The sequence below is a fragment of the Capricornis sumatraensis genome, chromosome 19, assembly GCF_032405125.1.
Source record: "Capricornis sumatraensis isolate serow.1 chromosome 19, serow.2, whole genome shotgun sequence".
Lineage (NCBI taxonomy): Eukaryota > Metazoa > Chordata > Mammalia > Artiodactyla > Bovidae > Capricornis > Capricornis sumatraensis.
The window spans coordinates 40,616,089-40,631,432 of NC_091087.1; the positions used below are offsets into that span (position 1 = coordinate 40,616,089).

Sequence of the window (15,344 nt, forward strand, 5' to 3'; positions counted from 1 at the left end):
TATAATGTGATTTTTACTACACGCCAGTATAGTTTGAATGTGTAAGAGTAAAGTACAGAGAGCTGTAAGGAATTCAGTGGAGAGCCCAGCTTTTGGTGGGAAGAGGAAGAAGGAACACTGAATAAGAAACAGGAGGGAGGAGTCTGAAATCAGAGCCAGTTTAAGGGAGTTGTTAGACATCTCTCAAAATACCCCAGAGAATGCTTTGGAGTGTTAGAAAGGGTGGCATTGTGTTGAAAATGGCATGTGGATTGTCTGTCTTTCAGAGTTTGTGAATCCTTTTCTCTTCAGTTGGCAGATGTTATTGCTTCCCCTGCTTAGCAAGGTAGTTAAGAAGCACAGGGAAGAAATTATGAACTTGGGGTAACTTCTTGTTACTCTCTTAAGCTCAAAATACTTTATTAATATGGTCAACGTTATTTCCTAGTACTTCTTTTCCTCCGTCTATCTTCCTGTTTCTGTTACATTAATAAGTGAGTAGTCAAAGTAATATCTTAGGATTTTAATATTTTTCTTGTTACAATTTAATTAATTCCTGGTTTTTGTTCTTTGTTGGGATTAAGGTCAAATAATGAGGTGCATCCAGCAGCATACTTGGGTAGTCTGAGTTCTGAATATTTCAAGGAGTTTTGTTTTTCTGGCAGACATCTTTTTAAATTTGAATTTTAATTATCTTTATACAGTTATCTGTCCAATTGTCTTTTAACAACACATTAAAAACCTTTGACTTCTCTTCAGTTACGTAATTTTCTTTTGAGGCCTGTTTCTTCAAAAGGCAAGTCCTTCTCCCCCAAAGTCCCAAAAGACATGCCCAGTGGGATTTGTTGTCACATATAACCAAATGCAGATTTTTTTTGTCCTTGTATATTTGCAGGACAGCAACCTGATACTGATTTTCCTCAGGGAGAGCTGCAGCAGCAGCTCACAGTTCATATAGATTGGGACTTTATTTTCTCCATATCCTCAGTGTCTAGGACAGTCCTGGCATACAATAGGTCATACAATAGATAAGTAGTTTACAAACTGAACTCTGATGACATTTTATAGTTTGATAACTAGAGGACATCCTGGAGTGTGAAGTCAAGTGGCCTTAGGAAGCATTACTATGAACAAAGCTGGTGGAGGTGATAGAGTTCCAGCTGAGCTATTTCAAATCCTAAAAATGATGCTGTTAAAGTGAGATGGTTGTATGACATCACTGACTCAATGGACATGAGTTTGAGTAAGCTTTGGGAGTTGGTGATGGACAAGGAATCCTGGCATACTGCAGTCTGTGGGGTCGCAAAGATTTGGACACAACTGAACGATTGAACTGAAAGTGCTGCACTCAATATGTCAATAAATTTGGAAAACTCAGCAGTGGCCACAGGACTGGAAAAGGTCAGTTTTCATTCCAGTCCCAAGGAATGTTCACACTACCACACAGTTGCGCACATTTCACATGCTAGCAAGGTAATGCTTAAAATACTTCAAGTTAGACTTCAACTGTACATGAACCAAGAAGTTCCAGGTGTACAGGCTGGGTTTAGAAGAGACAGAGGAACTGGAGATCAAATTGCCAACATCCGTTGGATCATAGAGAAAGCTAGGGAATTCCAAACATCTACTGCTTCACTGACTATGCTAAAGCCTTTGACTGGATCACAACAAACTGTGGAAAATTCTTGAAGAGATGGGAATATCAGACCATCTTACCTTCCTCCTGAGAAACTTGTATTCAGATTAAGAAGCAATGGTTAGAACCAGAAATGGAACAACGAACTGGTTCAAAATTTTCAAAGGAGTACATCAAGGTTGTGTATTATTACTCTGCTTATTTAACTTATATGCAGAGTACATCATGCAGGATACCAGGCTGGATGAAGCACAAGCTGGAATCAAGATTGCCGGGAGAAATATCAATAACCTCAAATATGCAGAAGACACCACCCTTATAGCAGAAAGCAAAGAGAAACTACAGAGCCTCTTGGTGAGGGTGAAAGAGGAGAATGAAAAAGTTGGCATAAAACTCAACATTCAAAAAATTAAGATCATGGCATCCAGTCCCATCACTTCATGGCAAATAGATGGGGGAAACATTTGGAAACAGTGGCAGATTTATTTTCTTGGGCTCCAAAATCACTATGGATGGTGACTACAGCCATGAAATTAAAAGACGCTTGCTCCTTGGAAGAAAAGCTCTGACAAACCTAGACGGTGTATTAAAAAGCAGTGACATCACTTTGCCGACAAAGGTCCATCTAGTCAAAGCTGTGGTTTTTCCAGTAGTCATGTACAGATGTGAGAGCTGGACCATAAAGAAGGCTGAGCACCAAGGATTGATGCTTTCAAACTGTGGTGCTAGCGAAGGCTGAGAGTCCCTTGGTCTGCAAGGAGATCAAACCAGTCAATCCTAAAGGAAATCAACCCTGAATATTCATTGAAAGAACTGAAGCTGAAGCTCCAATGCTTTGGCCACCTGATGCAAAGTGCCGAGTCATTGGAAAAAACCCTGATGCTGTGAAAGAGAGGGCAAGAGAAGAAGGGGGTGACAGGATGAGATGGTTGGATGGAATCACTGACTTAATGGACATGAGTTTGAGCGGACTGTGGGAGATAGTGGAAGATAGGAAAGCGTAGCGTGCTGTGGTCCATTGGATTGCAAAGAGTCAGAAATGGCTTAGCGACTAAACAACTAGAGGATACCTCTGTTTAGTTAGCAGTTGGCTTCAAAATTAGGCTTTTATTGGTAGGCATTTCTAACGGATCCATCTCCTTTTTGCTCCTCCTTTCTTTTGCTTTTGTTTTCCTCACCCACTCTTCTTTGTGAGTGCCTGCATGTTGGTTGTATTTACCAGCATCGTGGTGGTGAATGTTTCTGCAGTCCTGTTGATATCCTCCAGGGCTAGGCTTGCTGACTTGCAGGCTGTTGAAGAATATACAGAGACACAATCCCTTATTTGCAGCTCTGAAATACAAATATTTTTGTTTGTTTGTTTTGGTAAGTTTGGAATTCAGAGGCACAACTTCCAAATTTTGGTAAGTTTGGAATTTGGCAAGGAGATCCAACCAGTCCATTCTGAAGAAGACCAACCCTGGGTGTGCTTTGGAGGGAATGATGCTAAAGCTGAAGCTCCAGTACTTTGGCTACCTCATGCGAAGAGTTGACTCATTGGAAAAGACTCTGATGCTGGGAGGGATTGGGGGCAGGAGAAGGGGACGACCGAGGATGAGATGGCTGGATGGCATCACAGACTCGATGGATGTGAGTCTGAGTGAACTCCGGGAGATGGTGATGGACAGGGAGGCCTGGCGTGCTACGATTCACGGGGTCACAAAGAGTTGGACACAACTGAGCGACTGAACTGAATAAGGAATTCAGAGGCACAACCTGATCTAAGCTGTCCCACTTGGTGCAGAAATGTGAATGTGCTTGATTATGGAGAGCTACGCTATGCACCATATGCCTTTCCGAAACCTAAGCAATACTGATAACTCAAATTTGTATCACTGGAAACCTCTCCTCTCTACAGTAGAGGAACAAATCCAGTTGCCCACTTCCTGCTTCCTCTTGGATAGCTAACAGGCATCTTTGACTTTCTTATTCACAGCAGATAAATACTATTTGCTCTATATTGAAAAAACTATCCAGAATTTGACCACTTAATTCCACCCCCTACCCCCAGCTACAGCAGTGAATGTCAGTAACATCTCTATTTCTAGCTTGGATTGTTTCAGTAGCACCTTAACTGTTCTGTTTTGTTACTGCCACTCTTCAATCTGTTCTTAACATAGCAACCCAAGTGATTCTCTGCTTAAAACCCTCCAGTGGCTTCCCATTTCAGTCTGAGTCTTTATTATGACCTCTGAGAACAAACGTGTACTCTCTACCTCTTACCCCCAACTCCATTACCTTTCTGACTTCATTTCCTACTAGTCTATCTTTCCTCCATTCTGCTCCAACTAGATGGCTTTTTCCCTTTTCTTGGAAAATGCCAAGCACATATGTACGTCAGAGTCTGCACTTGCTGCCCCCTCTGCCTGTGATGCTGCTTCTACTGATCCCCACATGGCCAGCCTCTTCATTTATTTCATTTCACAAGTTACCTTATTAGTGAGATATTCTTTGGTCATTATTACCTAAAATTTCAAAAATTCTCCTCTGCTTTTTCTTCTTAGCGTGTGTCACTGTCTAATATTTTGAACACTGTTTATTATCTTGTTTATTTCTCCCACTAAAATGTGAACTTCTGGGATTTACTTCCCTGATGGTCCAGTGCAGGGGCTCTGGGTTTGATCCCTTGTCAGGTAACTGTATCGCACGTGCCACAGTGGAGAGTTTGCATGCCACAACTAACAATCCCGCCTGCTGTAAGCAAGACCTCCCGCAGGCAAGTAAATAGATAAATATACATTTTTAAACATGTAAACTTCCTGAGGAAGGAGAAGTTTGTTTTATTTTATTTACATCTGTATCCCTGGCTCCTAGAACAATGCCCGACACATAGTATGTGCTTACTAAATATTAGAGGATGCATACATGTGTGAATGAATGATTTGGTTTCCATCACAGCAAAATGCTATCCTAAGCACGGTGGAGGAGACAAAGATGTTTAAAGGTTTGTGTGCCCATGTCTGTGTGGGGACAGAAATATAGCGAATAGAATAGAGGGAATATGAGGTGAGTGGCACATCTGTCATCCACAGAACCACCTTGAGTTCTGTTCTTTATAATACTTTCTTGAAAGCTGCAGCTAACATAACTTCTGTTATACCTAGTCTGTTGTTTTGTACTTGCCAGTTAATTTATAGAAACCTTGTCACACGAAGTAAATGTTAATGTCCTTGAGAAGAGGGATACACAATGATTTCCTTTTTCAAAATTACTCTACTGTTAATATTTAGTTTTTTAAACTTTTCATTTTGAAATAATTTTAGGCTTTAAAAACTTGCGAAAATAATACAAAGAATTGCCACATAACCTTCACCCAGATCTCCCAAATGCATCTTACATAAAACTACAATACAGTGATCAAATCAGAAAGTGAATATTGATACAGTTGTTAGTATCTTTTGAATTGAACTAAATAGTTTCTTGTCCATTTTTTGTCTGTAACATCAGTGTTAGTTAGACCCAATTTTAGTTTTTGAGTTTCTTTTTTGAGCAGTATTAACTACCTGTAAAGATTTGTATTTCATGACTTGATTCTTTATTAGAGGTCTTCGAAAGAATGGAAATTTATTTATTTCCTTTTTAATGGAATAAACTGGTTCTAGCTTTTACCATTTATACATCTGACCTAAGTTGTAGGATCTTGATGATCTTAGTTATCCTATATCTTGAACCGTTTTGGTCTTTCATCATCTTAGGAATTACTTTATTATTACTGATCAATTATTCCCAACTATGCTAAAAAAAAAAAAAAAACGCCTAAAATAGTAAGTGAAAGAATGATGAATTGCCTAGAAGGATGTGTTGTGTGCATGCGTGCCTACTCAGTTGTGTCTGACTTTCTGCGACCCCATGGACTGTAGCCCACCAGGCTCCTCTGTCCATGGGATTTCCCAGGCAAGAATACTGGAGTGGGTTGCCACTTCCTACTCCAGGGGATCTTCCCTGATCCAGAGATCGAATCTGTATTTTTTCATCTCCTGCATTGCAGGTGGATTCTTTACCACTATACCATCTAGGAAACCCTAGAAGAATGATGCAATAGTAAAATTTTAAGTCATCATTACGGCAGTTTTCTTACTGCTTTGCCCAAAGCATTACAGCACCTTTCAAAAAAGTATAAAAGAAGTTGAGGGATGCCATCTGAAACATTATGTAAGATGTTACCAATTGAGTTATCTGAGTGAAGAGTAGATGACAGTTCTTTATGCTACTATTTTTATAGTTTTTTATAAGCTTTTATTCAATATATTTCATAACCTGTAATCTTTTATTTTCCTCCAATAATGGCAAAGAGGAAAACTAACAGAGGAAGACGTTTCACAGTTATCAGAGGAACTAATAGATGAAAGTAATGGGCATCCCTGGTGGCTTGGTGGTAGAGAATCCGCCTGCCAATGCAGGAGATGTGGGTTCAATCCCTGGGTCGGGAAAATCCCCTGGAAAAGGAAATGGCAACTCCAGTATTCTTGCCTGGAAAGTTCCATGGACAGAGGAGCCTGGTGGGCCATAGTCCATGGGGTCGCAAAAGAGTTAAACGTGACTTAGTGAGTAAACAATAACAATGCAGCAGGTAGCAACACTCTTGGCTATGATGGGGATGGTAAAATTGATGGCATAAGCCAAGCTGATGACTTTCAGGCTTTAGATGATAAGATCCTAGATGAATTTTCTCAAACTGAAGAATTTATGTGTGGACAATATATTTCTGAGGGTAGGGTGCAGGCTGGAATATGATGTCCTCATCCAGGAATCATTCAACTAGAAAGACTTAGGAATGCAGTATTTTCAACAAGAGTGTAAACCATTCCGATTTGCTAAAAGGATGTACAATGGTATTCTTCTACCAAAACTTACTTGACACAGTTTGTAAATGGACAGATTCCCAAAGTTGTGTTTGATGATGTAAGGGCAAAAACCAATAAAAACCCAAAGTAATAATAAGCTAGAACTTTACTTGAGATAAATCTGTGCATGACAGCTGATGACTAGTCAGTTGCATTTTAAAGGATATTGCTTATTTTGGTTATATATATATCTTCAAAATCAGGGAGATGTGGACTAAAATTTGGATTTGCAGCTTAAATTCTCGCTAAAATTTCTAATAAAGGTGTTTCTAGCTCAGATGTTTAATGATAAGTTTTTCTGGCATACTGGGGTTAAAGGTGAATCACATGTTGTAAAGAAAGCAGTGTTACCATCTGCACATACAAGGTGATTGTCCTGAATCACCTTTTTAAAACTTGTTGTCACACTGTAGTATGACATAACTTCACCAGAGCTCACAAAAGGCATGTATCAAATGGAACTGTCATTATATTAATCCCGGTTTCTCAGCCTTGGCTCTGTTAATATTTTGGACTGAATCATTGTCTCTCGTGGGGAACTGTCCTGTACACTGCAGTGTGTGTGGTGACATCCCTGGTCTCCATTCATGAGATGCCAGTAGCACCTCTCTTCTGGAATCGTGACAACAAAAAGTGTCTTCTAACACTGCCAGATGCACCCTGGAGGGGGGCAAAATCTCCCCAGATTGGGGGACTGCCTCTTCAGGAAAATGTGAAACTACTTTTCAGGGGAGGCTTGGGTATCATATCTTGCGGTATTTTGAGGAAAATGGGTTGTTAATTTTGTTGAGCAATTATTCTAAGTAATGTGGGAAATCTAAATGGATTGACTTTTTCATTCTGGAAACATTTTTTTCACTTTCTAACAGATTTAAATCCAGAAGTGGATTTTGGGACATATTTTGAAGTAGACTGTGACAGGAGTTTTACTGGGTTGAAGTAATTATAGACACTTGTGCTTTGGCAAAAATTTCTTTACTTTTGAAGAGAAGCTTTCCATTTTTTCAAGAGTATTCATTGAAATAAAACTGACCAGGACACATTTTATGTGATTTCACGTGATGTAGTAAGAGAGAGTAACTTTAGATTTTTCTTTTACTCTATTAATAAAAGACCTTTAAAGTGTGCCTAATTCAAGATAATACCAACACAAAAGCAAGAGGCACTAAAGGGTCAGCCGTAAGTTAAGTGCATTTCAAAAAGAAAGTTGTGTGTTAAAATCCTCCATAATAAGTTGGTATGTTCCATGCACACTATTACTTTGAACTTACCTTGACTGAAAAAATTCTGTTGTTTCCATGTAAGCCAATGTGTGAAATTTAATCTAAATTAAAAGATTCTTTATAGTTGGATTTTTCCATTTGGATTTTAGTAATTATGGAGAAATTTCTCGATTTCTTGGAGGCCAATACTTTGTTGTGGTTAAAGATATTTAGTTTGTAAAACTATAAAATTGGCTTTTATTTTTCTTGTTCTGAATGGGTCAGCTTTTACCCTGCCCTCCTGTCTGAAATGTGTCTTGTTCGCTCCTCAGTTGTTCTGTCCTACTCCAGAAGACTCCCCTGCAATGTCAGAATTATCCTGCTCTACTTGCTTTATTTGGGAATTATGATTACTTTGCCTGATGATTTGGAGCTGTTCCCACTTTTTATTATAACGAATGACCTGATGACTTCTTAGTGTCCTGTGCTATTGTTTGTTCACATTAGGCTTTCTTTACTAGTTTCTATCCCTCAGAGTGCTTTTTTTTTTTTTTTCTTTTTAAATTCTGCCTTCTTAGATTAGAGTTTTGGTAACAGGGTAACCTCCAAATCGGAAACAGTTGGAGACCATAGTCGCAGATGAAAATCATGTCAACTGAATTGGGGCTTGAAAGTAGTTTTCTAACTCTTGCGGCTCCATCATCTGGCATTCAAATACTTGATGGTTTCGAATTATACTATACCTCTCTCTAAGGAGGATCCTCTGGTCTGTCCAGTATTTCTACTCCAGATATATTATATATTCCAAGGAGACAGAGTATCTACCCTTTTGTTCCTTTAACCAGCTTTGTGACCTGGAATAAGTCGCTTAATTTCTCTGATTATCAGTTTCCCTCTAGATAGAAGGCTTTTGAGTGTGCTCAGTCGACAGGAGTGTTGTGAGGAGCTGGTAGCGATCAGATACGCAGGACTTGGCTGCTGTGGAGCGGGGAACGTCCTTTTCAGTGCTGGGGCCCCCACCCTAAGCACAGGGCTTGGCACTCAGGGACTATTTGTAGGATGGATAAATTGACAAAAATTTTATATAGCTATTTACTGCCTATAAGTCCAAGTTACTATAACATTTTAATTCATCCTGTATACTCCCATACCATAATTCATCCCTAATTTTCAAAACTAAGTATTGTCTTCTCCATATAGGATCTTTCTCAGTGTACACATTTCTACTCCCTTCCCAGTTAATAGTGCTTGTTTGTATCACTTGTGAACTAGTTTGTATTATTAGCTTTTCCTCCCACGATTTGATATAATTTTATAGTTGACACCCACATACACATACTACCTGGATTTTACTATTTCCGTTTTTACAGTACTTGTTTTATTATATGTCTATCTTTCCATTCCATCATCCATTAATCCAAACTAATTTCTTGGTGATATTCTAAGTACATTTCAGATATTAGTACACTCTTTTGGGGGGCCCTCCGCAGTGAAAGTGCAGAGTCCTAATCACTGGACCTCCAGGGAATTCTCTATACTTTTATCTAAGTGTTTGAGCATGCATCTCCTTATCTAGAGTTCAGTACTTGTTTCTAGAATTTACACACAATGAAATGCAGAAATCTTAAAAGAGTACATTGTGTCTGTGTTGAGAGCACACTATATATTCTGTAGCTCATTTTTTTCACTATTCTGCCTTTCCCTGTAGATGAACCCTAATCCTTCTTTTTTTATTTTTAACCCTAATCCTTCTAATTACTACATAGTTTTCTAAATATGGATGGATCCAGTTTACTTGGCTATTGATAGACATTTAAAATTTTCATACTTTGCTGCAGTAAATATACTTGGCAGATGTACAGGATAGAGACCTAGAAGTGGAATTGTTAGGTGGTTAAAGGGTATGCACATTTTCAATTTGATTTAAAAATTTGATAAAAGCCTGAAAGTTGCCAACCAAATAGTCTTTACCAGCTACCACCAGTAGTGTCTCCCCGTACTCTCACCTACACTGAATATCATCATTCTCTTTTTAATCTTTGCTAATTCCTTTGAGTAATCATTTTGCTTTATATTACTAGTGAGGCTGTATATGGTCTTTCCAGCTAGCGTTTTGTTTTTAAGCTTCCTGTCGCCTCTCACGGCAGCTGGGATCTTAATTCCGTGACCAAGGATTGAACCCATCCCCCCCCCCCCCCACATTGGCAGCATGGAGTCTTAATTAACCATTGGACCATCGGGAAAGTCCCTCCAACTAGCTTTCAGACTTTTCTAGGGCATAGGTTGAAATCATCTGCCACCTTCATATCTAAATATTTGCTAAATGAATGAATGAGTGCTGCCAGAGCATTCCTGCTGTTGGGTAAGGCTGAAGAAAGGATGAATGAGGCAAGCGTGTGAGAAGTTAAAGAAAGCAGAAGTTGCTCAACGTGTGTGTGTGTTAAATCAGTAAAGGAACTCTTCTTCCTGTTGTCTTCTCCTCTTCTGTGTGAGGTAGGATAGTGAGATGGTTAAGAACCCAGGCTCTGGAGGCAGGTTTCGTGGATTCATAGCGGTGCAACATTGGGCAATTTACTTAATCTTTGCGTTTCAGTTTCCTTATTTATAAAATGGAGAATAGTAGCACCTTGCTTACAGGGTTATTGAATGGATTAAATTATTACTAGTAAATTGTATAGAATAGTGCTTGACACTCAATATATGCTGCTGTTATGTTAATTATTACCTTTCCCTTCTGCATATGCAGTATTTGAGCATCTGTGATGAGTGTCTGGAAGGTGAGAAATGCAGACAAAGTTGGAAAGGACTCTGTCTTGAAGAAGCTTACAGATTTCGGGCTTCTTTAGGGGAGTGGAAAGACATTTTGACAACCTGGATGACAGGGTGGGATTGAGTGGATATAATTGGTGAGTTAAATTGCCCGCACAATCAGTGAGAAAGAATTTTGAAGGCTGACTTAAGAAATTTGGATTTTTTTTTTTTTTTTTTTGCTGCACTGTGTGACCTGTGGGATTTTAGTTCCCCAACCAGGGATTGAACCCAGGCCCCTCAGCAGTTAGCGTGCGGAGTCCTAACTACTGGACCACCAGGGAAATCCTGGATTGATGGATTTACAACTGGATTGGATTTGCAGTTGAAGCTAACTATTTTAAAAGCAGTGTAGATTGTATGGAAGAGAGGCTGGAAGGTGTTGGTAACAAAGGATGATAAGGTCCCAAAATGAAGGGTTGCCTGTATGACTAGGGGAGAAGCAATTGATTTGAGAATCATTTAGGGAATAGAATTAAGAGTGGTAATTGTTAAACAAGTGGAGGGCAGTTCACAGAAAGTACAGACCTTGGGCAGCCTCTTCAGTATCATAGAGATGGTCTGGAAGGCAAACTCTAGAGGCAAATTAAGTTAACTACTTTATAGAATCACAGTCACTTTATAAAGGAAATGATATTTTAATGGCTAAAAGATAGGACATGATCTCAGAATAAAGCATAGTTCTCTAATACTTAACCTTTGGAAAATTCACTGCAGCCTCCTCCCCTTCTTTTTCATCTTCCCATAGACTTGTCCGTAGACCAGCATTTGGGAATAGCTTCCCAGGTGGGGCAGTGGTAAAGAAGCTGCCTGCCAATGCAGGTGACTCAGGTTCCATTTCTGAGTCAGAAAGGGCCTCTGAAGAAGGAAATGGCAACCCCCTCCAGTATTCCTGCCTGGAGAATTCCATGGACAGAAGGGAGCTAGGCGGGCTGCAGTCCATGGGATGGCAAAGAGTTGGACACGACTAGCGTGCACGCACAGAGTAGTCTAATTACATGCTTTTGCAAATAAGAAAACAGAACCAAAGTTACATGGCTTCAAGTCAGTTCAGACTAGAATCCAGGTCTTGACAGGTACTCTAGTCTTTTTTCCATAGTCTGTGTCGTGACCTTCTGATCTAAATTTGGTTTTCCGTTTATGAGGTATTGACTGGCTTTTGGTTCCAGGGATTAATCTCAGGTGTGTTTAAGCATCTAGGTTCCATGCTAGTAGAACCCAAGATCAAACTGTGATCTAGATCATGGGTTTACATAGAAGTAACAGCCAAAAAGTCTTTAAGACTTTTCACTCTGTCCATTTATTAGACTTACTCCCCAAAAGGTTGAGATTGAGTGTTCCTAGTCAGTTGACTGGTAGTTCTTAAGTATCAAATAGCATGTGTAAATCTATATTTCTAACTTCTTAATATGTCTGAAAAATTTTGAAATACTGTGCTAAATATGCTACTTCATACTAGAAAAGCCTGGGAAGACATAATCAGTTAAGACATTTTAAATTATTTCCCCTCGGCAGCCATCAGCAGTATGTTTTCAACTCCAGTTAACTGAATTCAACATATTATATAAATTTGGGAGATAGTCCTTCGATCTAAATTTATAGTGAATAGGAACTTCCTGGCGATTCAGTGGTTAAGACTCCACGCTTCCTATGCAGGGGGCTTGGGTTCAATCCCTGGTAGGGGGACTAAGATCTCATATCCCTCACAGCAAAAAATACAGTATGATCAGCAGAAAGATTAATTATGGCTTGAGATTTACAGAAAGATAATATTGAAAATGGCTGGCTTGCAGATGAAACAGTTGTGCTCCTGTGTCAGAGTCTAACTTAGGTTTGTGAGAGTGTGAGAACAACCCAAGACGCTCTTTCAGGGCTGAGCACCCGAGTTACAGGCATGCTGAAGATGATGGTGAGGCTGGAGAAGAGGTGAAGCAGCCTCGAGGAGTCCTTGTGAGGATTTCTTCCCCTCGGGGCCTGCACGCTCCCGGGAAATGAGGAAAAGAGATTCGGATGTGTTTAGAAACTAGGTAACCCACTCCCCCACAATTTTAAAAAGAATCTTGCTTTAGATGGAAAGGGAGTGGCTTGTGAAGTCTATTACTGTATTTTTAATCTTCTCACCACAGCAGCCGTGTCTTTCTTAGGCTGTGTTTTGTGACCAGAAAAGTGGTAGGGCTTGGCCCCATTTTGTCCTTGGCTGACTAGAGCTCTCTTTCTTATTGATACGCTTGTATTAATGATACCGATGTTGGAAAAGCTCCGAAAAGACCCATCTGGATTCCTGGCCAGAGACTAGACTTTGTGTGCTGCGGGAAAGGAACTATTCTCATACAGGGGGATTATTAAACTGGGGGATTCTGGAATCACTTTAGGACTTGAGAATATAAGGAGAAACCTTACTAATGGTCAGTTTCAACCTTACTTTATTTTTGAAGAAATAAATTTACATGGAAGGAGGAGCTTATTGGGATGTACATAGTTTCTTAAATTGGCAAGTTTACAACCATTGTCCTCTTACTACTGGCCTAGTATTCTGTGATACCATTTAATTGTTGAAACATTTCATACTTTAAAAATTAGACCACAATTATAATGCTAGCTTTTGAGAGGAGTTAGGAAGAAACACTTGAATGTTTTTATAGCCAGTGAATAATATAATTAATATTAGGGATGATGGCACTTGAGAAAACGAGAGAATAAAGAAAGGTGTATTTGTGTGTTTCTAAATTGGAGGCTATTTTTCAGCTCTGCAGTATCAGGGTAATTCAAACTGGGTTATTATTTACATTTTTGTCTCTCAGCTATGATAATCTGTCTACTGGGATTGGGAGTGTGTGGTCCCCCATGCACTTAAACTACCCAGTGATCATCTCTAGATGCAGGAGATAGTCATTGTCTCCAGGAGTTGAACTTTCGGGTAACTGGTCATACACGTTATATTGGAGTGCTAATTGGTTTGCATGTGGTTGCTTTTGGTTTCTGCAGGTTTTGTAGTGCATCCCTGAGCATGAACGCAGAATGAAGCGACGTTTGGATGACCAGGAGTCACCGGTGTATGCGGCCCAGCAGCGTCGGATTCCTGGTAGCGCAGAGGCTTTTCCTCACCAGCACCGGGTGCTTGCCCCTGCCCCTCCTGTGTATGAAGCGGTGTCTGAGACCATGCAGTCAGCCACAGGGATTCAGTACTCTGTGACACCCAGTTATCAGGTAAGCTGGAGCCCAGCAAGGGACTAGGGTAAAGGAGGAACACTGGTAAAGCATCCAGTTACAGAGTTTTTGTTAAACACTCAGGTATTAAAAATCTGTTTATGGGCTATATGGAAGGTATAAAAAATAATGTAAACAATGTACACACACATTTTTTTAAAAGAGTGTTGTTGTAACCTTTGAAGTTCATCCTGTCTTTCCCTGGTCGCTTTTGCGACAATAAAGTTGTTTAGTTGGGGTATTTTTGAACTTGTATCTGAAGTAAAAATGTATATTTTCTTCTTTGATTCATTTTTTTAAACCCATTCAGTGTGGTTCCTAAGACTTATCCATTTTCATGTATGTGACCAATTAAGTAGAATTTTCACTTGGTTATGAATTATGTGAATATGTTCAATTAATTTATCCATTCTTCTGTTGGTAGAGTATCAAGCTGTTTCCAGACTTTTCCTGTTAGACAGGGGCTTCAGTGAGTGTCCGCAGGTTTTCCTAGTGCAGTGGTGCTCGCAGTGGCAGTCCCGGCGAAATGAGCTTGCAGACTTGGTGCACTACATATTTTATCAAGAAGGTCTTGCTGTGGAAATACAAAAAAAAGGCAGTGGAATTAAACAAAGTGTTTATTAGTGAAGGAGGTGGTTTGCATTCTGGTGCAAGCTGCTTATTTTTGCAGACCATTCTGCAGGTCTGCTTATTTAACCTATATGCAGAGTACATCATGAGAAATGCCGGGCTGGATAAAGCACAAGCTGGAATCAAGATTGCTGGGAGAAATATCAATAACCTCAGATATGCAGATGACACCACCCTTATGGCAGAAAGTGAAGAGGAACTAAAAAGCCTCTTGATGAAAGTGAAAGAGGAGAGTGAGAAAGTTGGCTTAAAGCTCAACATTCAAAAAACGAAGATCATGGCATCCGGTCCTATCACTTCATGGCAAATAGATGGGGAACAGTGGAAACAGTGTCAGGCTTTATTTTTCTGGGCTCCAAAATCACTGCAGATCGTGATTGGCAGCCATGAAATTAAAAGACGCTTACTCCTTGGAAGGAAAGTTATGACCAACCTAGATAGTATATTCAAAAGCAGAGACATTACTTTGCCGACTAAGGTCCGTCTAGTCAAGGCTATGGTTTTTCCTGTGGTCATATATGGATGTGAGAGTTGGACTATAAAGAAAGCTGAGCACTGAAGAATTGATGCTTTTGAACTGTGGTGTTGGAGAAGACTCTTGAGAGTCCCTTGGACTGCAAGGAGATCCAACCAGTCCATTCTAAAGGAGATCAGTCCTGGGTATTCATTGGAAGGACTGATTTTGAAGCTGAAACTCCAGTACTTTGGCCACTTGATGCGAAGAGCTGACTCATTTGAAATAAGACCCTGATGCTGGGAAAGATTGAGGGCAGGAGGAGAAGGGGACGACAGAGGATGAGGTGGTTGGATGGCATCACCGACTTGATGGACATGGGTTTGGGTAGATTCTGGCAGTTGGTGATGGACAGGGAGGCCTGGCGTGCTGTGATTCATGGGGTTGCAAAGAGTAGGACACGACTGAGCAACAACTGAACTGCAGGTCTGAGGACACAGTAGGAAGTCTGAGTGTCTAGGAGAGGGTTTGCTGGGCCATAGGGT

The 15,344-nt window shown here is 40.0% G+C and overlaps 1 protein-coding gene across 1 annotated transcript in view; it reads left to right on the forward strand.

Annotated features, from left to right (window-relative positions):
• Positions 1–15,344, forward strand: part of SIN3A (SIN3 transcription regulator family member A) — a 61,701-nt gene that overhangs the window by 3,714 nt on the left and 42,643 nt on the right. Inside the window, exon 2 of the mRNA XM_068990846.1 lies at positions 13,494–13,715. Within this exon, the coding sequence (XP_068846947.1) occupies positions 13,527–13,715 (189 nt within the window). The 5' untranslated portion in view covers positions 13,494–13,526. The remainder of the gene's footprint in view (positions 1–13,493; positions 13,716–15,344) is intronic.